At 43.7% G+C, this 26,464-nt stretch overlaps 2 protein-coding genes across 3 annotated transcripts in view; both read left to right on the forward strand.

The window, feature by feature from the left end:
- Tmeff1 (transmembrane protein with EGF like and two follistatin like domains 1) overlaps positions 1 to 17,758 on the forward strand; it is a 121,671-nt gene extending 103,913 nt beyond the window's left edge. Inside the window, exons 9-11 of one of the 2 annotated variants that reach the window (XM_051161928.1) lie at positions 2,313 to 2,436; positions 13,618 to 13,776; positions 16,647 to 17,682. In XM_051161928.1, coding sequence (XP_051017885.1) covers positions 2,313 to 2,436; positions 13,618 to 13,776; positions 16,647 to 16,731 — 368 coding nt within the window. In that variant the 3' untranslated portion in view covers positions 16,732 to 17,682. Of the gene's footprint in view, positions 1 to 2,312; positions 2,437 to 13,617; positions 13,777 to 16,646 lie in introns of both variants that reach the window. The other variant, XM_051161923.1, reaches the window with a different exon arrangement.
- Positions 17,759 to 17,910: 152 nt separating this feature from the next.
- Positions 17,911 to 25,893, forward strand: Cavin4 (caveolae associated protein 4). The gene is made up of 2 exons (XM_051161941.1): positions 17,911 to 18,658; positions 24,988 to 25,893. Exons 1-2 carry the CDS (start codon positions 18,251 to 18,253, stop codon positions 25,666 to 25,668), a joined length of 1,089 nt encoding a protein of 362 aa, XP_051017898.1. The 5' UTR covers positions 17,911 to 18,250; the 3' UTR covers positions 25,669 to 25,893.
- The last annotated feature ends 571 nt before the right edge of the window (positions 25,894 to 26,464 follow it).

Raw genomic sequence — 26,464 nt, forward strand, 5'->3', positions numbered from 1 at the left:
CTGGGATTAAAGGTGTGTGCCACCACGCCCGGCTTTATGTTTCTTTTTATGTCAGAATATGGCTAATGGAAAATAGAAAATTAATATATATCTGTGTCTCATTATGTGTCAGTTGGAGAATAAATAATGTGACTGAGTTTACAAAGCAGCAGAGATGAGTCTAAGATTGAGGACTTAGGGCCTGGATTCTTAGTTCTCTTTCTTGCATAAGTTAAATTAGTACATATAAAATTTTCTCCAAAATAGGTATTTTGAGCTTACTTTTTCCACTAGGCACCCCTCCTATCTTCCCATGTCCATACATGTATAGCTCCCCCTTTTCTTTCTCTGTTTTTTTCTCCATCACAGCTATTAAGCTTTATTTGTGAAAGGAAATTGAAGAGCTTCAGGATAGTTAACGAACTGGTTACCCAGCATACTGTGAGAGAGACTACTAAGTCTTCTATACATAGGAGAGAATTGATAGCAACCAAACACGAGAGAGTAAAATACAATAAGGTGAAGCAAAAACCATCATATGGAAGTTGGACATGGCAGCCCAACAGGAGGAACAGAGTCCCAAGAACAGGCACACGAGTCAGAGACCCACTTTTTCGGAGGAGTCCAATAAAAACGACTAAGCTGGAAGCTATAATATAGACACAGAGAACCTGGTGCAGACCCGTGTAGGCCCTGTGCTTGCTGCTTCAGTCTCTGTGAGTTTATATGCACCTTGCTTAGTAGAGTCAAGGGGCCTTGTCCTCCTGGCGTCCTCCGTGTCCTCTGACTCTTACATTATTTACACCTCCTTTTGTGCAGGGTTCTCTGAGGTCTGAGGGGAGGAATTTGATGGAGACATCAAATTTAGACACTTTCTCCGTACAGTGTCTGGCCGTGGGTCTCCGCATCTGTTCCCACCTGTTGCCAGAGGAAGCCTCCCTGATGATGACTGGATAGGGCGCTGATCTATGAGCAGAATATCATCAGGAGTCATGTTTGGTTCTACTCTAGGTATCTGGACTATCTAGTCTCTGGTTCTTGGTCACTGGAGCAGGGTTGGGTATGGTTTCCTTCCCGTGGAGTGGGCCTTAAGTCAAATCACACATTGGTTGGTCACTCAAAGTTCTGCGCCACCGTTTCTCTTGCATATTTTTTTGCAGGCAGGGCAGATCGTAGGTCAGAGGTTTTTGTGGCTGGGTTGGTGTCCGTGTTTGTCTTTTGGCAGCCTGCAGAGTACCTTTCCTTAGCAAAGAGACTACTAGAACACAGGAGTGAGGGCTCCCATGGCCCTCCTTTTCTGATCCTTCCTAATCTGTTTCCATTAACATCCTTCAGATTTTATTACACTTTGTGTTTTGGGGAGGTAAGCCCCTTACTGTGATGTGACGTGTCATATAAGTAGCTGGTTATTTGATTGGCAATGTGCAGGACTTCTCTTATGTAATCCTTTCAAATCTGCATGACGTATAGGCTACATTATTCCTGATTTTACAGTTATAAATTCTAAGAGTAGAATGGTAACGATCACGCAGCTGACATGTGCACAATCTGTAAGACATTTTGTCACATTCTGTTGTTTGATTTTTTTTCTTTTAAACAAGGAACATATACTTGAAAAAACAGCAAAGGTATCCTGCCCCTCCTATTATTCTCAGCTGTCCTCTCCTCTCTCCTTCCCTACCTTGTTTCGGAGACCAGGCATTAGCATGCAGCACGGGCTGGCCTCAAACTTGGATCCATTCTGCAGCAGCCTTCTGAGTGCTGGGACTACAAGTGTGTGCTGCCATGCCTGCCTGTCGCTGTTATCATTTGAAAATCCATGAGCTTGATAGTTTTCATTCAAAAAATAAATCTTTTATCCTAAGGTTTCAGAATCCCTTAACTTGTTCTCTGCCATGTCATTGGTATTTAGTGTCCTAAATGAGTAGCTTCACCCCTCTAAAGACAACATTATGACCACCGTCTCTGTCCCAGGGTGAATTTTCTTCAAACATGGCATTTATAACTTACCAAAGATGTTTTTCTTTTTCAGATTGTTTTTTTAATATAGCTGTAGTTCATAGTGATTTTATATACACACACAGAAATATATATGAATTCATATATATTTCTGGGTGCGTTTGGTCTAATTTGTTTGCCTGCTTGCTGTGTTTGCTCATAGTGTGTGTTGCAAGGGACCTCAGATCTTGCTTAGCCTCGTTGATAAGTCTCCTTTCTAAATTGCCCAACTAGTGATTGACAGGGTGAGTTCATTTGTTTTGGAGCCTTTGAAAAGGTTTGCATTTTCCATTTTTCTCTTTGGTATTCAGTGACCCTGTTTGCGTTCTTTTAAGATGCAGGAGATCAGCGGGAAGATGTTTATATTGGCAGCCACATGCCTTGCCCTGAGAACCTCCATGGGTACTGCATCCACGGGAAGTGCGAATTCATCTACTCTACTCAGAAGGCTTCTTGTAGGTAAGCTGGTGGCTCATGAGCAGGGATGGGAGTCTTTTTTCATTAGTGGTTGCTGCATTATAAACCAAATAATACCAAATAAGTAATGTTATCTCCAATAGATAAGTTTAAAATAAACCAACAAATCATCCATATATTCCCAAACCCTGGCAAGAAATATGCAAAGATAAGAAACAGGCCGCATTAGGGTTTGGAGGCTGTGAGCTTAACATCTTCACGATGACATTTTAATATTAATCTGCCTTATTCCAGTGCTATTTCGATCTTTCAGCAATCTGTCACGAGGTGGTTGAATGACTGAAGAATATATTACAAATAGAGAAGAAATAACTCAAATAAAACATAAGCTAAAATAGATTTCTAAAAATAAGGGAGTAGGGATGAGGAGCCAGGTGTGAACTGTGAGAGGGAAGTGGAAGACTTTCTTCAGCGCCTGTATTTCAGAGACGTTGCGTAACTTGTTCAAGGTCAACAGCCAGGTGGAAATAGAGCTGAGAAGAGACTAGACCTCAGATGCCTGACACAGCCTGAGGGGGGGGGGGTGTGGGGTGTGTGTGTGTGTGTGTGTGTGTGTGTGTGTGTGTCACAGATTGCATGCTGGCTTGTATCTGGCTAGGCAGGCCAGGTTTCTGCAGACAAGGGGCTGGGGCGTGGCTGTCCTTTCACTCAGCTTCTGGAAATCAGGTAGGAAGCTGCTTCCCTCTCTCAGGCAAAACATCGAAACATGAGGGGATGTTACATTTTACTTTGTCTTCGTCTAAGCACAGGGTGGGGACTCTTTTCTTTTCTAGATCTAAAAGGATGCTGTTGGCTCTGAGGCCTCCAGGGTCCCTCTTCTTTAGCTCCCTTCTCCTTTCCTCCTGCTAAGATGAAAGGCAGAGCAAATGCTTTCACTTTTCCTGGTTGAGCAGCTCTTTGTAAAACCATTGGCTTTCCCACCATTGACAGTTCTCTTTGTCTTTGAAGGAGCTGACTTCTCTGTATCCTCCTCCCTCCTCACATGTTTCAAAACAACAACTATATAAAAGAGAATGGACTGCACAATGCGAGCAATGCAAAGCACACAATGCATTCTTTATGTTTGTCACACAGTGGTATAGAAATCTCTGTAGAACTCCAGGCCCTGATGCTTAAGACGGGGCATCTTCCAAGATTCCTACACGGAGCCGTGTGGTGGGGCTGTCTGTAATCTCACCCTTGGGAAGATGAGGGAGGAAGATCTGAGATACCAGAAGAACTAAAATTGCATTTCACTGTAACTGGGGCAAAGGTTAAGAAATAGTCCTACAGGAGATAAGCTGGCCAGCTGCAAAGAGCAGCCCCCACTAGAGATAGCGATGCCCAGTGACTGACCTGAAGAGTCCCACCGGAGGGAGAGTTGATAAGAGACCCAGTTTTATGGCCACATTCCTTCCTTCCCTAGCACCCTGTCAGGGAGAACAAAAGAAGTTAAGCCATGGGTGGTCTTGGCACCCTTTTCTGCTTTAAGGACATTGAGAGGATTAAAGGACCTCAGATCATGGCCTGGGACCTAGTATTTGGGGGATCGGGTGTGACCCAGCTCGGAGCTGAATTAAAGATTCCTCTTGTATTTTACAGCACTTTTGTGTGTTTTCTGGTTCCTTTTTTTGGGGGCAGGGGGGATCAATGTGGGCATAGCAGATCATGAGTTTGTCTGAGCTACATAGCAAGCCCCCAAGCAGACAGGGCTGCATAGTGAGATGCTGCCTCAAAAACCTGCAACAACAAACCAGAATGGGGCCATGGGGATGTGTATGTAACACGTTTATCTCACAGCATTTGGTCTTGGTCTGTAGTATTGTTTAATAAATAGCAACTAATAGTAGACTATAAGCCGTTATACTAAGGACTCCATTTTGCCAAGTACTATCTTTCTAGTATCTAGTCTACTAGGTATATAGTAAATATATTTTTTAATAATGTGATGAACGTCAACTTTACCATCTTCCCCAGACCGGAGGAAACTTGGAAACAGTGAAGAGTTTTTTCTTTTCTCTGTATTTATTATTCCTATTGTATATTTGCAGCGTTTGTAAGAATCAGGCTAAAATATCATGTGTCGATAGCATTAGCCAGTATCAGCCATAATCCTTTTATTAGACTAAAATCTAGAGTTTTCCCACCATTGGTAGACTGGCTCACTCATTCTACTAAATTCTGTGGTACTTCCTGGGTTGTTAAGCTTATATGTGACAGGGATCTCGGGATCTTGTCTTCAGAAAATACTTAGTAACCAAAATACAATATGAACAGTGCTGCCGTCTGTACTCATGCATGAGACAACTTGGAACTTCAAAACAGGGCGAAACATAGGGATGACTGAAGGAAGAGGGAGGAAGGGCACAGGAGCTTCCTAGGATTCTGGCGATGGCAAAAGTGAGTAGGAGAATTCCAGAACAAAGAGGTCTTGGGGGAGTGATGTGTCCAGTTTCACACGCGGATTTGCCTGTGGGGTATCTATGTATGGATGTCGACTGAGCTGCTCACGATAATTGATTTAAGAACTCATGGGAGATACACGCTGCAGAAGTAGACTTGAGAATAATTTCATTTCTAGCACATTTGCTCTAACATCTGTATAGCAATCCCCCTACCCACTAGGCCCACATCCATCATTTCCCGTAGTTGATCTCCTGTATCACTCTCTCCCTCTCTTGCTTCATCATATTGACAAAACTGCAGTCTGGCTCATTCCAGCTTCCACTGAGCTGTATAGCTGAGCGTGGCTCCAGGCACTCCCCTCCTCAGAGTGCTGTCAGCATGCCCTGTCTCTTTCTCACTGACAGCTGAGGATTTTGTTTCCAGGTGAACTGAGAAAACCGGAGTAGTACAAGGTCTTCCACAGGCTGTCACTGTCACTCAAGTAGTCTTGCTTCCTCCATCACTTTTTTTTTTTTTTTTTTTTTTTTTTTTTTTTTTTTGGAGACAGGGTTTCTCTGTGTAGCCTTGGATGTCCTGGACTTGCTTTGTAGACCAGGATGGCCTCGGAACTCATAGAGATGAGCCTTCCTCTGCCTCTCCCAGTGCTGGGATTACAGGTGTGGGCCACGGCGCTTGGCTCTATCACATACCTTGATGTATGTGTATTTTACATGTTTATAAATACATTATGAATATTTTATTTCTTGCACGAAGGAAGCCCATCACATTCCTTCCTTTTACAGAAGAGCTTGAGTGGTCTGTCTCCAGTTGTCATTCCTGGTCTTGAACCCACTCCAGTAAGCTTTTGTCTCCAGGATCCGACATAGCGTGTTCTTCATGGCTAAAGTCAGTGGTCAACCAGTCGGCAGCATTTCCCAGGTGTTGTGCACTTTTCTCTCGGAAGCTGTTTCTCGCTGCTCTCTTGGGGCATCTCCTCTTGTTGGTTTGCGCTTTGCTCCCTGACCTCACTGTGCTGTAGTACACCATGGTTCTGCCTTGTGCTCTCCCCAAGTGACTGCATCCAGCCACTTGTAGACGGCTCCTAATTTATACAAACCCCACTCCTTTTTCTTGAATCTTAAGAGTCTAGTCTGTGGTTCCTTTACATTTCCGGTGATGTCTGCCTAAGTCTCACCTGGACTGAACCTGATCTGCTCCCCTGCCTCCACAGCCCGGTCTCCACCTGCAGCTTTCGCCATCTCAGGGGAGACAATTGTGTCTCTTCCCTTGTTCAGAAGGAACACCACAGTCACACCTTCGACTTTCCTCTCCTTCTCAGGTTCCCCACATCTTGGTTGGGAAGTCCTCTTGGCTGTTCTATATTAGACTATATTTTAGCCAGAATGTTATACACTTCCATCCTCAGCCTAGACATCACCCTTTTCTATGCATGCATACGTGCACAAATGGGTGCACACGCATGTACACACCCCCACATGTATGCTCATACTCACGCACACAGACATACACTCACTCACACGGATACTCACACATATACACTCATACACATACTCACACTCCCATGTTCACATGCACACACACTCACATGCACACACACACACCCTTTTTTTTTCTGAGATAAAATTTCTCTGTGTAGCTTTGGCAACATACTCTCACCTTTTAATATAACCATTTAGTTTACTTATTATGCCTTTGGACTTCCACTAGAGAATAAACTTTTTTCAAAAATAAGTACTTAAAAATGTTTGCTTATGTGTGTATGTGGTAGAGCAGGCACATGTAGGCTGTGGTCCACGTGTGGAAGTCAGAGGACAATCTCAGGTCTCCTTCATCTTTGCCTTTTGTTTTCTTTGCAACTTCAAGGTCTCTTTTGTTCATTGCTGACAGCCTAGCAGGCCTGCAGCTTCTGGGGATTTTCCTGTCTCTGCCTCCTGTCTCGCCATAGGATCTCTGAGAACACGGGTCCTATGTCTGGCTTTACATGGGTTCTGGCAATATGAACTCGGGTCTTCACAGTTGCACAGCAATGCTTTACCTGTTGACCCATCTCCTCAGCTGTCATTCTGCCCTTTTGGTGCCTTGTTTCCCCTGAATGCTTCCTGCAGTGGCACCTGAGAGTTGACAGGCACTCGGTGAAGGCGCTGAGTGGATGAGTGAGTGAACTAGGCGGATGAGTGAATGAATCAGTGTGTGAAGCCCTGGGAGTGAATGAGACCCAGTGCGCCGAACCCCTCAATCAGTCTTTAGTAACAGAAGAAGCAATGGCAACCTAGAACTTCATACTCTGGGTGTTTGGAGAGCGTAAAATTCAGTTGTGGAAAGTAATATCCAGGGGGACAACTTGACTGATACGTGGTCTACAGGTCCCTTTTGGTATTCTGATTGCAATCCTTGAATTAAGCCGAACTGTCTGAGAGCTGCACATGTAGGGCACTGTTACAACTCTCTGTGGAGCTATTTTGATTTTACTCAGCTTTGACTTTGAGCCATTAGCCTACCATGAAGGACATTATTTTAAAAGTCCCGTGGGTCTTCATTACAGTATTGGATTTACTGCTGCTGTGTTGTCAAGAACGATCTTCTCTATATTAGAAGGTGCCCTCTCCGAATGAGGACCAGAGAAGGGAAGTTCCCTCGAGTTTAATAACAGTAGTTACTGCTCCTTTGAAATGACTTGTTTGATTTTGTTTTATGGGGATTGCTTTTTTTGTGTCAGTACTCTTTCCCTCTCTCCCGTCCCTCCCCTATCCTTCCTTTCCTTCTCTCTCCCTCCTTTCCAATCCAGTAGTTTTAATGTAGCACCACCACAATCAATTTTAACACATTTTGAAATCCCATGCCCTTTATCCATTGTTCCTAAATCTTCCTATTGACTCGAGTCCTAGGCCACCAGTAATCTATTTTCTGTCTCTAGATGTCACTTATTCTAGACATTTCTTATTCTGTCTTATGTAGCCCAGGCTGGTCTTATAGTCGCTATTTAGCAGATGACTTCGAACTCCTCATCTTTCTGCCTCCACCTCCTGAGTGTTGGGAAGACAGGTGTGTTTCACAATACCTCATATAGGTGATGCTGGGAATCAAACCCAGGGCCTCACAGATGCTAGCCAAGTGCTCTATCCACTGAGCCATATTCTCAGCCCTATTCTGCACTTTTCATATAAGTGGGATGGTGTAGTGTTGCCTTCCACATCTGGCTTCTTTCACCCGGAAAGCTGTTTCTAAGCCTCCTCAGTATTCTAGCTGTCTGTCTGCACTTGGTTTCTTATAGCTGAGGAGCACTCTGCTCTGGGGATTGGAGCCCATGTTAAATCCAGATGCCAGCCGATGAACACTGGGTGTGTACATACAATTTGACTGTTTTGAGGCCTCTGCCCTGAGAGCTTTGTGTGGACACATGCTTTGATTTACTTGGATAAATCTTTTGGAGTGGAATTACTGGTTCAAATGTTAACTCTCTTTAACTTTTCAAGGACTGCCAGTCTGCTCCCTCCCTCTCTCTCTCTCTCTCTCTCTCTCTCTCTCTTTTAATTAATTCACTTTACATCCTGCTCGTATGTCCCTCCCTCCTCTCCTCCCAGTCTCACTCTCCCTTCCTCTTCCCCCATCCCCAGCTCATCAAGTCACATCAGGACTGAGCACATCCTCTTTCCTTGTGGCCTGGCAAGGCAGTCCCGCCAAGGGGAAGTGATAAAAAAAACCAGGCAACAGAGTCCCTGTCAGAGACAGCCTCCACTTCCCTTACATGAAGCCTGAACTGCCCACACCTGTGTAGGGGGCCAGTCTCTTCAGAGCATCTTTCTCGTTCTCCATCTTCTGGAAGACCGTCGTTAGCGTTTGTAGTCAGTCACCTTACTTTTTTCTGATCCAGGCAGTACTGTGGGTATGTGGTGGTAGCCCACCGTGTGTGTTTGTTTTTGTTTTTTCTTTTGAGGACAGAGTCTTGGTTTCATAAGTCGTCTTTGAACTTGAAATCCCCCTGTCTCAGCCTCCTGAGCTCTGGGATTTCAGGTATGTGGCACCATATTTGACTCTTTTTGGGTCAATTGTGTATCTTCTCTGGAAAATGGAGTTCAGATTGTCTGCCTATCTCTTAATTAGTGGGTGCATTTATAGGATGTGCTTTAAATTGTATTTTAATTGTGTGTGTGTGTGTGTGTATGTATGAGTGTGTGAGTGTTTGTGTGTGGGGCCTGTGTAGGTCAGCAGACAACTTGTGGGAGGGAGTCAGTTCTTGCCTTCCGCCTTGTGAGGCAAGGTCTCTGTTGTTTCTGCTGCTGCCTGCTTCTCTCAGCCCTGTCCCATCCCCTGTCCCCGCCCCTGTCCACCCCACTCCCCATCTCCCTATCTGAAAGATTACAGATGTGAACCACTGCATCTGACCTGTTTCCCTGGCATCAAACTTGGTTCGTCAGGTTTATGTAGCTGTAGCTGACGATCCATGCCCTCAGCCACTTACTCGTTTTTATGTGTTCTGCATCCAAGTCTCTTGCCAAATGCACATTTGCAGTTTTTATTTTCCTTTGTGTTGGCTGTCTTTTCACTTTCTTGGAAATGCCCTCAACCATGGAGACCTTCATTTGGATTTATCCCAGTTTATCTTTCTTACTGCTGTTTCGGTTTTGTTTTGGTGTCATGTCTAAGAAATTCTTGCCCAGTCTGGGGTGGTGAAGCCTTGTGTGCTTGCTTCTCTAAGAGCTTTCTTTGTAGCTTTAGCTCCTACGTTCAGACCTGTGATCTCTCGTCTGTCTTTGCGTTCCATTGCTGTGACAAAAGCAGCTCAGAGCGGAAAGGATTTATCTCACCTTAGACTTCTGCATGTCACAGTCCATCCTTGAAGGGAATCAAGGCAGGAACCTAGAGGCAGGAACACCAGCAGAAGACATGAGGGACATTGCTTGCTGGCTTGCTTTCCAGCTTATGTTCGGCTGCCTTTCTTACACCTCCCAGGCCCACCTGCCTAGCAGTGGTACTGCCTACAGTGGGTGAGGTCCTCCCATGTCAATCAACAATTAAAAAAAAAAAAAAAAAAAAAAAGGCCATACGCCTTGCCAGTCCAATGGAGGCATTTCCCCACTTGAGGTTCCCTCCTCCCAGGTGATAACTTTCCGTCAAGTTGACAAAAACTAGCGAGCACACCCTCTTCCAGTTAATTTGGGGGTTGTTGTGAGGAGGACGTTCAGCTTCATTCTTCCATGTGTACCGCAGTGTCTCAGCATCATGTTTTGAAGACACTGTTCCGTCTCCACTGACTCACGCTAACACCTCTGTCAAACAGGTTAGCTATAGGTGTATGGTTTACTTCTGGCCTCTCAGCTTGATTCCATGGCCAATGTATTGCCTCACTCTTTTGAATTTTCTGAGGTTGAGAACTCAGCGCACAACCTCCTGCAGGAGTCCAAGAGCCCCAGAGAGAGAATGTGCAAGCCCCCACCACCTGGCTTCCCCTGTTGCCCTGTACCCAGGTCTCTTTCTTGTTGTTGTTTGCATTTTATGATAACACTGCTTTAAGTCCTTTCATACCAAAGCATGGGACAGCAGTGACTACACATGCTGATGCCTCGTGAGTACACAATGGTGCCCTTACATGGCATGTGCTTTATCCACGGCTTCCAGTCAAACTCTTGCTAATGTATACACTTCACTCCTGTCAGTTTAAAATAGGAATCTTTCTTCTTTTAAATATCCCAAGTGTTTCCTTATCAAATTATTATCACCAGCTGATGATAGTGTCTTTGTATTTACTTTTAATTGGAATTAGAGTTTCTAAGATGAGCATCCACTTGAATGCTTTGCTTTGTTTTTTTAATAACTTGTTTTCATCTCCCTTGCATATTAAGTGTTTATACTGTTCACACTGAAGAGTGTCTTGGATATAATTGGTGCTGTGTCCCTAGAACTGTGCTTCTTTCTTTTTATTTCATAATCTTATTCCCAGGCATCTCTCCTAAAGAACGGCTCTAAGTGGAAAAGTGCACATCCATTGGATTCTTACTTATCTTGTGTCTGAGTGTGAATCCTGGAGATAACTGATGCGTCTCAGAACGGATAAGTTAGTTCTTATATGATTGTGACTCTAGTTTAAATGATGGCAATAAAGACAGTTTAGTGCCTTCAAAGGTGACGTGATTCGTATGGGTGATGAAGTCTCCCAATGGGAGTGAAGTGATTTTTATACTTCTGTTTAAGTTATGTTGTTCTGTTGTTTTTAAGACAGCAAAATCCCAATCGTTCGATTTTACCAATAAAGACTCAGGAGCCAGATGCTGGGGTGAATACTTGCTAGATCAGAAGGACAGAAAAAAGCACCCAGCTGATCTTCCTAGTCAGCCAAAATCCCAGAAGGAAAAAGCCAAAAGCCTCTTCTCTTTCTCAACACTTATAAACTTTTTTCCATTTAAGTAATTTATTCAGATTACATCTCAATTGTTATCCCCCTCACTTGTATCTTCCCGTTTCCCCCCACCCCCTTTCATCCTATCCCCCCTCCTGTAGGTGGCAAAAGGGGACTTTGTCCCCAACTCTAAGATCACAACCTATCAGGTCTCTCCCTGGTAGCCTGCTTATTCATCCTCTGAGTGTCACCAGGTCTCCCCACCAAGGGGAAGTGGTCAAATATGGGGCACCAGAATTCATGTCAGTCCCTGCTCTCCACACAATTGTGGAGAATGTGCTGTCCATTGGCTAGATCTGGATAGGGGTTCTAGGCTTATTGCATGCATTGTCCTTGGTTGGTACAGTAGTTTGCCAGCCTTAATGGTCTTCTTGTGGGTTTCTAGGACCCCCTGGATCCTTCTATTTCCTTATTCTTCCTTACCTCTCTGACCTAGAGTCCCAATAAGAAGTCCCAGTATCTATGCCAATCTCTGGCTAAGTGAAGACTTTCAGGGGACATCTCTGTTGGTCTATTGTCCAATTATAAGTGAGTATATACCATGTGTATCTTTTTGGGTCTGGGTTAACTCACTCATGATGATCATTTCTAGATCCATCCATTTGCCTGCAAATTTCAGGATTTCCTTGTTTTTAATAGCTGAGTAGTATTCCATAGTGTAAAATGTACCACAGTTTCTTTATCCATTCTTTGACTGAGGGACATCTAGGTTGTTTCCAGGTTCTGGCTATTACGAATAAAGTTGCTATGAACATGGTTGAGTATATTTCCTTGTTGTGTGATGGAGCATCTTTTGGGTATGTTCCAAAGAGTGGAATAACTGGGTCTTGAGGCAGCCCTATTCCCAGTTTTCTGAGAAAGTGCCAGATTGATTTCCAAAGTGGTTGTACAAGTTTGCACTCCCACCAGCAATGAAGGAGTGTTCCCCTTTCTCCACATCCTCTCCAGCACTTGAGTTTTTGATCTTAGCCATTCAGATGTGTGTAAGATGGAATCTCAGAGTTGTTTTGATTTCCATTTCCCTGATGACTTAAGGGCATTGAGCATTTCTTTAAGTGTTTGTCAGCCATTCGATATTCCTCTGTTGAAAATTCTCTGTTTAGTTCTGAGCCCCATTTCTTAACTGGGTTATTTGGTTTGGTGGTGTTTAATTTCTTGAGCTCTTTATATATTTTGGATATTAGTCCTTTGTCAGATGCTCTACAGTGTCTTAAATACCCTACAATTCATTGCCTTCCCTTTCTGTTTACTCGCTGTTAGCTGGTTTCTTCATCTGCCTTTTGACCTAAGGTTAACTTTATTTAATCTTCTGTACAGAAAGCCCTTAACTTTATTAATCCTTAACTTTATTTAATGTTGTTTACAGAAAGGATTAAAGATGTGTGCTACGGTTGAGCCACACCATAACCAACTGTTTACAATAAACAGAAAGTTCTTGCGGTAAAGGTGTGTGGTAGGGCTCAACCACACCAAACAAGAAACAGGGTTTTACAGATCAGAATCTTGGGGTTCACAATGGGATCAAATATCCACAACATTGTTCTTTTGTATTTTGATTTAAATATAAAAATTTTTGATTTTAATATGTAACTTTATAACATATAATTATGTATAATAACATATTTATATTATATTATATATTGTGCTAATATAATATAGTATATATGCTACATATTATATAATATATATGCTATATATACTATAATATAATATATAATTTTAATATGAAATTGTAATTTCTTTCAGGCATGGCAGTATATACCTACTAATAATCTCGGTTTCTGGGAGGTGGGAACAGGAAAATCAAGAGTTCTAGGCCAGTTTAGGGTGCATACTCAGACCTCATCTCTAAAATAATTCTCATGTGTCTGTGGTGTGTTCAGCCATAAATGAGACATCTGTATCATACCCATGGCTCAAGGAGCATTGTATAAGAGACTGCAGAAAGATTGTAAGTGTCAGAGGTTGCTGAAAACTGCAGTGAAACGGTGTCTTCTGGACATGGCAGGCCCACTGCCCTTGTGATCTCACAGCAGCTGTGGTTGTCTGCACAAGACCTGTGCAAGATCAGTCCAGTCAGCATCCCAGTACAGAGAGTTAGTCTTCTTTAGCGGTAAATGGTTCCTGGTAAGTTGATCATGTTCCAGTGGATGATCTCACACCCATTTGTATATGGGCAGCACAGACTGAACCCAGTGGATTATTACTAAAGAAGAAAGAAAAAGAAAACAGGACAGGAAGTTGGGAGGGAGTGGGGGTGGGTCTAGAAGTTAGAGGGAAGAACTGGGAGGGTAAACATGATGGAACTACATGGTATGCCTGTGTAAAAGTATCAAAGAGTAAAAATTGCAAGTTAAAAATTTGCTTCCCCCCCCCCTTTGCAGATGCGAATCTGGTTATACTGGACAGCACTGTGAAAAGACGGACTTTAGTATTCTCTATGTAGTGCCAAGTAGGCAGAAGCTCACTCATGTTCTTATCGCAGCCATTATTGGAGCTGTGCAGATCGCCATTATTGTAGCAATTGTCATGTGCATAACAAGGTAGGTAATGACCACAGAATGTCAACTGTAAACTAGACACTGGTAGCTGTAAATCTAAGAAAAGCCTTAAAGCATATGCACTGTGCTAGGGCCCTTCAGCCTGCCACCCCATGAGGCACCGCTCTAGCATCTGGCTCACTGGCCATAATTTCTACACGGGTCTGACTTCACCCTGTCTTGCTTCTTTAGAGTATGCGTAGGATTCACTGCCATAGCTAGAGACATACCTGAGTTCTGGGTAGAGGAGGTGTGGGAACAGTCCATGAAGCCAAGGAAGCCAGGGATCTTAGAACTGTGCATTATGAGTGCTGAATTCAGGGACAATGGTTTTAGCAAAGTTTCTGTACGTTCTCAGAAGAGCCGTGCTGCAATGCTTAAAGAGTCCTGCAGAATTGTGACGAGTTTTATGATCTTAGAATACACTTTACCTGTAGTAAGTGTAGTAAGGAAAGCCACCAACTCCCCAAAGTTGTCCTCTGACCTACAGACAGACAGACAGACAGACAGACAGACAGACACACACACACACACACACACACACACACACCAGAATAATGAATGTAAGCATTATGATATGTTAAAAGACTTACTTACAGCGCAATTGACAATAAATGAATGTCTTTCAAATGGAGTTGAAACATGTCAGACTGAACTGGAATTTTAAATGACCAGAGCAAAGCGTCCTCCCCTTCTGTCTCCTGTCTTTGCTTCTTCCTCACCTCTTTCCACCTCCTGTAAGGTTCCAAAGCATTATCCTTATATTCTCCTGCTTTTGGGGTGGAGGGATGAGGGGGGATGGGCGGGGCAGAGAGTCATAGCACATCAAATAGATATTGACAAGCTGATTAGACGTATTAGCCATAGGCCTTCCGTCCAAGGCCTGGAAAAGACCTTCAAGTCGTCCCAAGCACCCTGGAGCCCAAAATGATAAATCTAGAAATGATGGAAAAATGTTCTCTGAGTAGCTGATATTTTTTTCAATGACGTTTAGGCACTAAAGTCAGCATGCTTTATTCCACAGAACAGATGAGCTGCCTTCAGGCAAGACTACTGAGCATACAATTGGGCAGTAGATCAAAGTTGGACAGAATGGCGTAACAAACAGTGACAACAGGAGAAGAAGATGGGGGGGGGAAAAACCATTCAACAGCCTGGCTGGCTCTGGCCGCTTAACACAGGCTCAGAGGTTAACTACTTTGCCTGTGGTCATCCAGCTAGCAAGGGGAAGTGCCTGGGTTTGGGTTCAGTGCCCTTTGATTCTTTCTTTCTACTGAAACACCAAGAGACAGGGTCATGTTAAGTTGTATTGGGAACAGGTCAGCCAGATGTGACTGTCGCACGGGGCAGGAACCAGAGTCGATTTTTGTCAAGATTTAGTGTCTTTGAACCATATTAAAGCTCATGTGCAGGACTGATTGGACTAGGAGCAATGCGCGATGAATGGAGAACACTTAGAGCGCTGGTAGAGGAAAGCACCATGGGGTAGGGAGAGGAGCAGATGTACGGTGCTGACATTTGCTCCACATTAGGACTGCATTTACTGTGATATCGTAAACAGCCTTTCCTCCGCCCTGGCCCTGAATGGCTTGCTGTCTTGTATGTAGAATACTGTGGTAATGTTCTTGGACCACACTGCTGAATTTTTAGGGCACGCCGCTCCCGTGTAGTCCATTAGCGGACAGCTGTGCATCCATGATGGCTGTTGCTTTAAGTGCATGCATGTTCCTACTGGCCCACTTATCTGTGAGTCATGTTTTCTTTGATGCTCGGAATCTTTTTTTATGTTTTCAGACCCCCAGAATGACAGATTGGCAGGAACTTTGAACATGTGTCAGCCAAGCCCTTTACTGTATAGAAGAAAAAAATCTGGTCCCTGGAACTTGGAACTGGCCTCCCCTCCCACCCCCACTCCCACCCCCACTTCGCCCCAGGCCATGGTGGATTAGTGTCAGCTAAAGCTGGTTGCTCAGCCCGTCAGCCAGCTCCCTCATTATGAAATGGATACAGTCCCAGTCCTGTCTACATCAAACTATTTTTATAAAGGATTATAGACATTAGGATTAGAAATGTTGTCATTAAGGCTTTTAAGTAAAGGCAAAGCAGTCCTCTTTGAAATTGAATGAAAACATGGAACATTAGAGCAAGTAGTAGAAACTGTTTCCACTAAGGAGCATTGAATTTGTGCAGGTGGTTACTACTAATAATAGGCGGCTACTACTACTAACGGGAGGATCCAGACTCAAAATGACCTGAATTCATCTCAGGGCTTTTACTCTGCATTAACACGTTCCCTTGCACGAGCTGAGTGTGCAGTCTGGTGGGTAGGCAGAGTAGTCCCTAAGGTTTGTTCCACACTAGGACTGCATTTACTGTAATATAAGAGCAGAGCCCAGGAATCTCTGACCTGCAGAGTCCAAGTTTCCGGTGGGGTTCTGTGCCACGCCGCAGCCCGCTGTACACCAGCTCCTCCTGAATAGTTTTTCTTGAGTTAGAGGATTCGCGTGCATCCCGTCTGGGGTTATCAGCTCCAGGTTACTGGTCTCCTCCAGGGAAGCTTTTCTTGTGGTTTTGGTGCTGTGATAGTGCTGGGGAGAAGTGCCCAGGTCAGCATGTTTGGAGTGAGCAGGCCAGAGGCAGACATCCCTCTCAGGACTGTGTGTCAGCAGTGTGGGCGTGGTTCTCGATCCACATGTGTGATTCCTCCTGACGCCCACCCAGCTGTATAGCAAAGAGCAACCAGCCATTATGCAGCCCTCGTTTGTTTCCTTTTCCAACTAGATACAGTGTGTGAACTATGTGTTGCTTTGACATAGTTTAAACATCCCTAACAGTGATATTTTTTTTTTTCTTTCTGCATTTTCATGCAACAGGAAATGCCCCAAGAACAACAGAGGACGTCGACAGAAGCAAAACCTTGGCCATTTTACTTCAGATACATCATCCAGAATGGTTTGAACTGCTCACTTTTATATGCACACTAACCATGTGATGTACATTTATTATGTCTTTTTTTAAAGGATGAAAATATTTATTTCAGAGGCCTTATTTTTGGACATTTTTAGTGTAGTACTGTTGGCTCGTATTTAGACTATTTAGCTATAGCAGTTTTGGACTGTTTAGTAGTCTCTGTTTTATGTTTTTAAATACAAAAATTGATTTCACAAATTTGTACCACATGGTAACTCTAAGACCTGTTCCTTATCCATGGAATGTAATATTTTTGCAGAGATGGACGGACCCACTTCACCGTGGTTATAAAGTAGTAATTCTCCCCAATGACCACAGCAATTGACAAAGCATGAAACAAAAGTAAAGATGTTTACAATTACTTTTCTTACAAAAAAATTTAGAAGACACTGTGTTTCAATAGATATTTAAATGCTTTTGAGCTTTAGTACCTGATTTTTTTAGACGTCGCCCCTATTGCATGAGCTGCGAAGCTGTGTGTGTGTTAGGTATGACATATTTATAAGCTGTATGGACTGGAATTGACGATTTCTCTCTCTGAAGATGTAACTCTAGTAATTTGAAAAAGTACCTGGGATCTAATGATGGGACAGATCACTGGAAATAGATTTAGATATTGTCAAGATAGGCTTTTTGACAAGGAGATTGGAATAAAACCTACACTATCAGCTAAACTACTTTAATACACGTTTATTTTTTAAACATCATATTTGTTTTAATACAAATACACAAATTGTATCAGTGTTTGTGAATACAATGCAGAATAATTGTTAATCATTGGTGCTCTGAAAGTGAGCTTAAAAATGACCTAAGACCTCTAATTTCAGTTCATCCTGTAGTGGCTCTATTAGTAGATTGTTGGCGTTTAAAGGTCTGAACTGTGAGTAGAATGTATGAAGGTGTTTAACGTGTAGTTTAGCCGGTCAAAATTATGCATGTAGACTATGTTTAAACTTAAATATTAATTTTAATAATATGATTTGGAAAAGCATGTTATAATATAATGTTTTCACTATATGGTCTGTTTTGTGTGTTTATTTATTATATTCTTTGATATTAGCCTATCAGTACTCATAATAGGTGAAATTAACCTTACAAGAAGATGGCAGTTCAAAAATTTTCTTTCCTGTTAAAAGCTGTCGCTTGAAATGATCCAAAGGGAAAACTTAGCTCAGTGTTTGTAGCTGCTTAGCTGGTTGTCTCAGTATGAGCAGCATAGTGGCTTTAGTGAACTGCTTCAGACAGCTTTCACCTTCCACCCACACAGTCTTATTTGAGGCCCTTAGTCAGTCAGCAGGCATGTTTGGAACCGGCCCCTGTGCTTTGCAAGGGCTCGTGTTGCAGGGCAGTCACGTATGGGCATTTGTCGTTATAAATACTTGACCACTCTCCAGGGTGCGGTTTTCAACCCTTTAAAGCAGCTTCGTCTCCTGCTACCAAGCTGACTTTTGGCTTCGAGTGTAGGTACCGATTGCTACCGGTCATCTTTTCCTGAGAAAGAAGTGAAATGGAACACAATGGGTCTGCTTCAAATGCTGGTAAGATCCACCAGAATCGATTGTCCAGTGTGACTGAAGACGAAGACCAAGATGCAGCTCTCACCATTGTGACCGTGCTGGACAAGGTGGCCGCCGTTGTGGACAGTGTGCAGGCGAGCCAAAAGAGAATAGAGGAGAGACACAGGGACATGGAAAACGCCATAAAGTCCGTCCAGATCGACCTGTTGAAGCTCTCGCAGTCACACAGCAACACGGGCTATGTTGTTAACAAACTGTTTGAGAAGACCCGGAAAGTCAGTGCTCACATTAAAGATGTCAAGGCCCGGGTGGAGAAGCAACAGGTTCACGTAACCAAAGTTGAAACCAAGCAAGAAGAAATAATGAAGAAAAACAAATTCCGGGTGGTAATATTCCAGGTAAGCTTGTACATGTGCTGGGCTTGGTGACTAGAATCTCTTCCATCCTTTGTCACAGAGGGTTCCAGGGACACCTCTCAGCTGTGGCGATGTGGTGGGGCTCGCTGGTGGTCACCCCAGGATAGGACTGTTTCTTGCTGACCGACCCTGCTGCCATCCATGCCTCAAGCTTCTTACTGGCAATGAAATGTTAACTGTGGCTTCTGCCTCAGGCTATTTCTTGCCTTTGAAACTTAATACTGTTAGGTTCTTTCAGCGTTTGAGTCCTGTTAAGCACAGTGACCCAGTAGTGTGGGAATCAAAAGGGCCCTAAGAAAGCTCAAGTTTAAAAACAGCTATCTTTGCTACATAAAGGAAGAAACTGGGAAGGGCAGGTTCTGCAGTTCGGTGGCAGAACATTTGCCTATGTGTCTGAGGCTCGTGTTTGATAGACAACGTCCCCCTGAAAGAAAACAGCACCCCTGCAGCCATCCGTGTATTCTTACCATAGAGAGCCTAGAAACTCTCAACCCGGAAGGCAGTAAACCAAAACCCTCTCTGAATATAATTTGTCCGTTGGAGATTTTTTTTTTTTTTAATCACAATAGGAAAAGTTACCTATTTTTAAATGAATAATGTGGCCATTTGTTTATTTTTAAATTTTTTACTGGTTTTGTTAGACTCTTTAGCCTGTAGTTCAGGCTGACCTAATTCTCACTATTTAGTAATTCAGGCTGGCCTCACACTATGGCAATTTTCCTGTCCCAACCTCCCAAGGGCTAGGATTATAGATGCGATCCACAACTCCAGCTTAAGTTTTATGTTTTAATATTATTCTTACAGTAATATGTATATAAAAGCTCCATTGATAATTCCTTACTTGATTGAAAAGCCTATTTTTGTTGTTGTTGCTAAGTTCCTATAACTGCTCAATACTTTTAAGAAACTGGAACATACATAACATAATGCATAACGTCTACAGTAATTCCTTTTTAACGCTCGTGAATTAATAGGGACAAGTTGGACTCTTTCCCACATTAAGAAAGAAGGATGATAAGAAGAAAGCTTATAAAACACAAAGTAGGCGAGAGCAGAATTCTTTTTCTACGCACTTAAACACTGGCCATTACAGAGCTATAAGTGAGAAGGTTAGAAAAGACACGCTCTACCTATTGTGCTAGTGGGAGAATTAGTTGGCACAACATTTTGAAAGACATCTTTGATCGTGTGTGTTATGAACTTTAAAAATTCCCAAAGCTCCTGACCCCCAAATTTCATGTCAGACAATTTGCTCTAAACATAAAGCCAGGAATGTGTGGGAATGTTTGTCAGTGCATATGCACAGCTGCACATTTACTTTTAAGAGGGGGAGTCCATGTGTGTAGAGCCCTAGAAGAAGAACAAAATGATTGAGGGCACAGTTGGTAGAAACATCAGGGCTCGTAGCCTTCACGTTCGCCATGTGTTAGTCAGCGCCCCAGAGCTCTCTGTCAAGTGGTCGAGCTACACTGGAATGGCTGAGTGGTATTTTTGGATGTTTGAAAGAGTTCACAGATTATTTAGGAAAAATTAGGGAGGAGAAAGGCGAGGTGCTTATTTCAAGGATAGAGGGCCAGGTGTGGTGTCGCACGCCTTTAATCCCAGCACTCAGGAGGCAGAGGCAGGCGGATAGCTGTGAGTTCGAGGCCAGCCTGGTCTACAAAAGGAGTCCAGGACAGTCAAGGCTACACAGAGAAACCCTGTCTCAAAAAAAAAAAAAAAGTTAGATTGGTGTCTTTAGTTTCCTTTCCTTCCAGTCTCCTGGATGCCTCCCTAGGCTTAAAAAAATGTCACCTTGACTTCAGGTGTCAGCTCCAGTGCTGATGCAGACTGTGGTGAGCTGGCCATGGGACTGGAGAATAAATCCATTCACCTTCCAGGGGCATTAGCCACTGCCTGGGTGCTCACCCTCTGCTCGCATGTGTCATGTCAGGAAGTATACTTGGGGTCCCACGCATCTGGGGACCTATATACAAAGCAGTGGACTGGGGTCCCTTCAGGATTCACAGAAGCTACAGCAAGGAAACAGAAAAATTCCAACTGGCCCCCTTCTGCTCTTGTAATTCTTGCTCTTGCCCCCATTTAAAACCTGTTTTCCTATTTGTCTCTATTCCCTGTAACTTACTAATATTTTCTCTCTGCTTTTGGATCCTAGAATTCCATAAAGACACTAAGAGATACTAGTTAGTGACAAACCTCTTTTCTTTTACGATAGACTATCTTAAAGATTCTGTGAAATTAAGTGGTTCAAACTATGTAACAACTTGTCAGAAAAACAGCCGCTACAGGGAAAATGTGAAGAAGTCTCATGCTATGGACATACAACTCACGTTCATGAGCTCGTTATATGTTATAATGTGTGTAGATATGTATAATATTTACATGGTTATTTTTAGCAGTTGAAATGAGCTGTCATTAATTTTCATAGTTATTTGAAGATTGTCCCTTCTAAAATTCAGTTTGAAACGGAGCTAGTCAGCTGAAGTATATCTTCGTTTCTGTTTGAGATTTTTCTTAAGTTATTTCTGGGCATGCCTCTTGTTGATAATCTTTATTAGTATCCTATCTCCTAAGGTTGTGTATTTCTAAGCTTTTGCCAAATTCAGGATGTTGGCATTTAAAAATTGTCTTGGCATTTTTACCCAGGTCGTTTCTCTTTGAATACTTATTCATCCTGGTGATCCCTCTGGGCCTGAACCATAGCACTTCCTCTCATAATTCCAGTGACTTAGTAATCACAAGTCTTTGGGTACCAAGTAAGTTTTGAACATCCTCTAGTGATAAGTCCCCAGACTGCTGTGTATCCAAAATGTCCCTCTCTGTGTTACTTTTATACTAATTTACTTCTACTTTACTCTGACCCATAGTATTCTCTTTACAAAAAACGATGCTTTAAACCAGGTGTGGTGGTCCACTTGTCTAGTCCTACCACTTGCGAAGCAGAGGCAGGAGGATTGGGAATTCAAATACAGAGTGGGTCTAAGGCATGTCTGAGCTATGTGAGACCCTGCCTCAGAAACAACAAAAGGCTAATTTTTACCTGGACTTCCGTATACAAACGTGATTGTGTGCAGAAGCCAAATATAACTTGCCTCTACAACCTTCCACTCTTAGTACAGTGTGTTGGCCTTTAACTGAGTAGCTGACTCAGAGGGGCGGCGATAGATCCCCAGGCAAGGTCTTTTTTCTACCCTTACCCCCTGTTCACTTTTGTCATTAAGCCTGATTTTTACTGTCCACAGTGTGTTTGAAGAGAAGGGCGTGTGATTCCCATTTCTCTATGTCTGGTGCCTTCACTGGAAGATTGTGGGGATCTCTGCCTACCAAGTAACACCCTTTGGCTCTTTCTTTTTCTAATTATACCTTCTCAGGCTCGCCTGGCCCACACTGTGGCTGAGGCTGCTCCCCACAGCAGGTGTCAGGAAGGGAGAGGAATAACTTTACCGCTTCTGACTGATTCATCAGGGAGTCATGAGACGCCCACTTCTGCCTCTTCTGTTGAGAGGGAGGCTCATAAGCATGCTGATCCTGTAGCCAAAAATGTCATTTAAATTAAGGAACTCGATTCTAAGGATGCCTCTTGACTATCTGGCTGCTTACTTTAAGAGTATCTGCAAACATCCTCCTTGTGTGTTGTGTTTATTGAATCTGCTTGTTGAGTGGAATCAATGCAAATCTCAAGTATCAATTCCTTCCTTCCTTCCTTCCTTCCTTCCTTCCTTCCTTCCTTCCTTTTCTTTTCTTTTAAAAGGGTTTTACTGTGTAGTCCTGGCTGGTATTAAACTTGTAATCCTCTTGCCTCATTCTCCTAAGAACTGGCAGGGTACAGTCGTGGACCACCATGGCAGCAAAATGAAACTTTTTTTTTTTTTTTTTCAAAATGAAACTTTTAAGATGGCTCGTTTGATAGACTTCAATGAAGCCCTTCTGGGAATGGTATATACTATCTAGGGTAGTTTCCCAAAGTCCATTTCATTCTGAATTTTGAGTTACCCTTTGCCTTTTAGGAGCTTTGAATGAAACACCACTTTTGTCTTCTGCTATCTTGACTCTGTGTGTGTGTGTGTGTGTAAGTGTGCTACAGCATGTGTATGGAAAACAGAGGGCAGTTTTGGAACCGGATTTTCCTCCTCCTATGGGATCTGAACTCAGCTCATCAGGTTTGCTTGGCAAGTGCTTTTAACCTACTGAGCCCAAACTCTTCCACTATGCCTTGATTTTTGTTTTTTTAATGTGGATTCTGGGGTTTGAACTTAGGTTTTCTTGCATGGCAAACACTTCACCAACTGAGCCATCTCTCTAGTACAAGAGTTTCATGGCTTTTAATGTCATCTCTAGAAGAATGGTTCTTGAATGCCTATGCCCAGCCCTTACGTCCCTCCTGAATCCCAGTTGCTCAGCCTCACTGCCTGCATACCCAGTACACATTCCAAAGACAGCATCTCACCCTTCCATCCAGCTTCCTCCTTTTGCTTCTGTGCCAGCCTCAGTTAATGGCAGATTCCTCTCTCTGTTGACCTAGCAACAGGTCCTATGGGTTCTGACCTTTAAAGCAGATCTGCAGTCAGAAGACGTCTCACCCCTACCCCTGCCCACACACGTCCGTCCTCCTGGTCTTCTTTCCTTTTGTTTAAACTCAGTACTATCCTGTCATTCTCCTTGTAGCTTGCCTTCAACAGAGCAACTCTCGCACAGCATCATTAAATCATGTCACTGCTGTCCTCAAGATCTTGAGAAGTCTTCCTGCCAGAGTAGTAACGACTGTCCTCACTCCTCACTGTTGGCCACAGAGCCCCTCTTGGCCTGGCCTTCTCAACTCTCTACTTGGGGGAAGTTGGGACAACTGAATTGATTCTTGGAGAAAGCTATTGTTTGTAAAGCTAAAAAAGAGGTTAAGGGGCATTGAAGATAGAAGCCGCCATAAGGCGGGGGTGTAGAAGGTGGTTATCTGACTATTTGACCCTGAGGTATGACATTGCCATCTGCAAATGTGTTGGGACATATCCACAGCTGTCCTGGGATTTACATCCAGGGTGCTACAGGGTGGACTTACCTTGTTTGAAGGTTCAAAATATTTTGTGTTTGAAGAACTTGAGGGAAAGTAGGGTTGGGCAAGTGCTTTCTAAGCATACTACAAGGTTTTCTGTCCTTGAGCACTGATGAGCTCAGAAGTCTTCAGTGGGCTACATCCAGACCTTGCTGTAAAAAGCACTTCCCAGGAAATTCTCAGCTGATTAACTAGAAGGAGAGGCATTGGAGGAGACTGGTGGTTCAGGGTCAGACCTGAGGTGACGAGGAGCTGAATTAAGACACGGGTAGCTGAGTGAGAAGCAAACACGTTGTTTTGCAATGTGATTGTCAGAACTCGGGGACTAGTTGGCAAGGGGGCGAGAGGGCGAGGATGCATTTGGGATGGTGTTTCTAAGGCCCCTCTCTACGTTGTGTGGTGCCCAAATGGTTGCTGGTGCTGAGACATGGAAATGGCAATACAAGTGGAGAAGCTGACGGATGGGCTTGAGGTCTGCACCTCTAACTAAAATGTGCCTGTGCTATATCCACATTCCCCATTTGTCATATTTGAAGTGGAGAAGCAAAGATACAGTACTGTGAAAAAAAGGCCAGAGAGAGAGAGAGAGAGAGAGAGAGAGAGGGAGAGAGAGAGAGAGAGAGAGAGAGAGAGAGAGAGAGAGAGAGAGAGAGGGAGAGGGAGAGAGACCCTGAGAAATGCAGGCTGGGGACAAACAGTATGGAAGCAGATTGTAGGGTGTGGCCAGAGGGAAAAGCTGATGTCTGCTGTAGGTGTACTTTTAAAATACATTTTTAGTTTGGTTTCTTATATCTTGTTTTCCCTTCTCCACCCCAGTCCCTTCCAAAACTCCAACACCAGGTAGGAGAGGAAGGAGGCTAGCGGGGAGGAGGGTTGTAGTTTTCCTTAGCTACTTCCTGCTGTTTAGGGTTGTTGGGTTCCTTGGGGCAAGTCCAATGCTCATTTCAGGGCGTCTCCAACTTCTTCTCATCAAACTGCATCAACAGCAACCAGGGGTGGGGTGGGGGCGAGGAGCACCAGCAGCCTTCAGTCTCTCTCTGGGTCTGGCATTTATTCCCACTGGCAAAGACCACGTCCCTGCGTGAGGTAGTTCTCAGCTGACAAAGATCATGTGCCCTCTCAGGAGGCTGTTATCAGCTGTGGACAAACTGGAGCAGCCCCCCCATCCCACACCTGGGATTAAAACAAAAAAAAATGTGTTTACATATCATAAACCAACATTTCCATAGGAAGCACTCACATGGTTTGTTTTTCTGTCCTTCAGGAGGATACTCGGTGCCCCGCATCCCTGTCTGTTGTTAAAGACAGAAGCCTGCCTGAGAACCAGGAGGAGACTGAGGAAGTTTTTGATCCCCCAATAGATCTCTCATCAGATGAAGAATATTATGTTGAAGAAAGCAGGTCTGCCAGATTTAGAAAGTCAGGCAAGGAGCATATCGATCATATCAAGAAGGCATTTTCCAAGGAAAACATGCAGAAGACGCGTCAGAATCTTGACAAGAAAGTGAGTGGAATTAGAACGAGAATAGTCACACCTGAGAGGAGAGAGCGACTGCGGCAGTCCGGAGAGAGGCTGAGGCAGTCGGGAGAGAGGCTGAGGCAGTCGGGGGAAAGATTTAAGAAGTCAATTTCAAATGCTGCCCCCTCAAAGGAAGCCTTTAAGATACGCAGCCTTAGGAAACCTAAAGATCCCAAGGGCGAAGGCCAGGAGGGGGACAGAGGGATGGGCGTGGACATCATCTCAGGTAGCCTGGCTCTGGGGCCCATCCATGAGTTTCACCCTGATGAGTTCAGCGAAACAGAAAAGGAGGTGGCCAAGGTAGGGTACATTCCCCAAGAAGGAGGGCATCCCCCGACTCCTGAGCCTTTGAAGGTGACTTTTAAGCCTCAGGTGAGAGTAGAAGATGACGAGTCACTCCTGTTGGATTTAAAGCAGTCTTCCTAGGGAGGATTTAAGTGTGAGCATCAATCACTTTAAATCAGGTAGTCATTGTTTGAATAGTGCAGTCATTTATACTCAGATGCAGTAGAAAGGCAAATGGCATAAAAGCTTCATTTCTTACCTTTAAAATTCTAAAAGATTATAGAAATATCATATACAATTTTCTTATAATTTTGTTGGGAATTCTATTTCCCCTGAGAATATATGACTCTGACAGCTTTCTCCCCCCTCCCCTTATGCCATGCCTATTTGTGGTTGCTCTTGGCCAATGAGAAAATAATTGTATGCATCAGGTCAGTTAGATGCTTGGTCAGTAGTTAAACACAGGAAGGACACATTGTTCACCAGCGAACTAAATTTGGCTCAGGATTAACAAGCCCAGTCTCAAAGGGGAGTAGCTAATGAGTACATTGTGTTATCTAGATGTTCACATCTGGAGATTCATTAGTGAAGCAGTAGCCATATCTTCCTTATGAAGAAGCTCTTGTGTGTGTGTGTGTGTGGGGGAACCCAGAAGTTTAGGGCTTAAGCGTTTAGCTGTGGCATCATGACTATATTACTAGTGATACACTTGGCTGATCGTCACTTATTCCCAATGATAGAAATGGGGAGGGCTTGCTGGCCCTGTACTTCTTGGAGGACTTGGGATCTGAGGGGATGTCACAGAGTGTGTGAGAACAAGACACGGATCCAGTGGAGAAACACGGACCACACTGGTCCCTCGAAACCGGAACTGAACAGTTGTGCCTATGAAGAAGCCCTCGGCACAGGCACTGAGGCCAAGGTTGGGCAGAAATGA

This window comes from Acomys russatus, chromosome 2 (genome assembly GCF_903995435.1).
Source record: "Acomys russatus chromosome 2, mAcoRus1.1, whole genome shotgun sequence".
NCBI classification, from domain to species: domain Eukaryota; kingdom Metazoa; phylum Chordata; class Mammalia; order Rodentia; family Muridae; genus Acomys; species Acomys russatus.

What these genes read in the sequence shown, in the direction of transcription:
- Cavin4 (XM_051161941.1), top strand. Translation starts at nt 18,251, where the DNA reads ATGGAACACAATGGGTCTGCTTCAAATGCTGGTAAGATCCACCAGAAT. An exon ending in TCCGGGTGGTAATATTCCAG is followed by an intron (nt 18,659 to 24,987) that starts GTAAGCTTGTAC and finishes TCTGTCCTTCAG; the next exon opens with GAGGATACTCGGTGCCCCGC.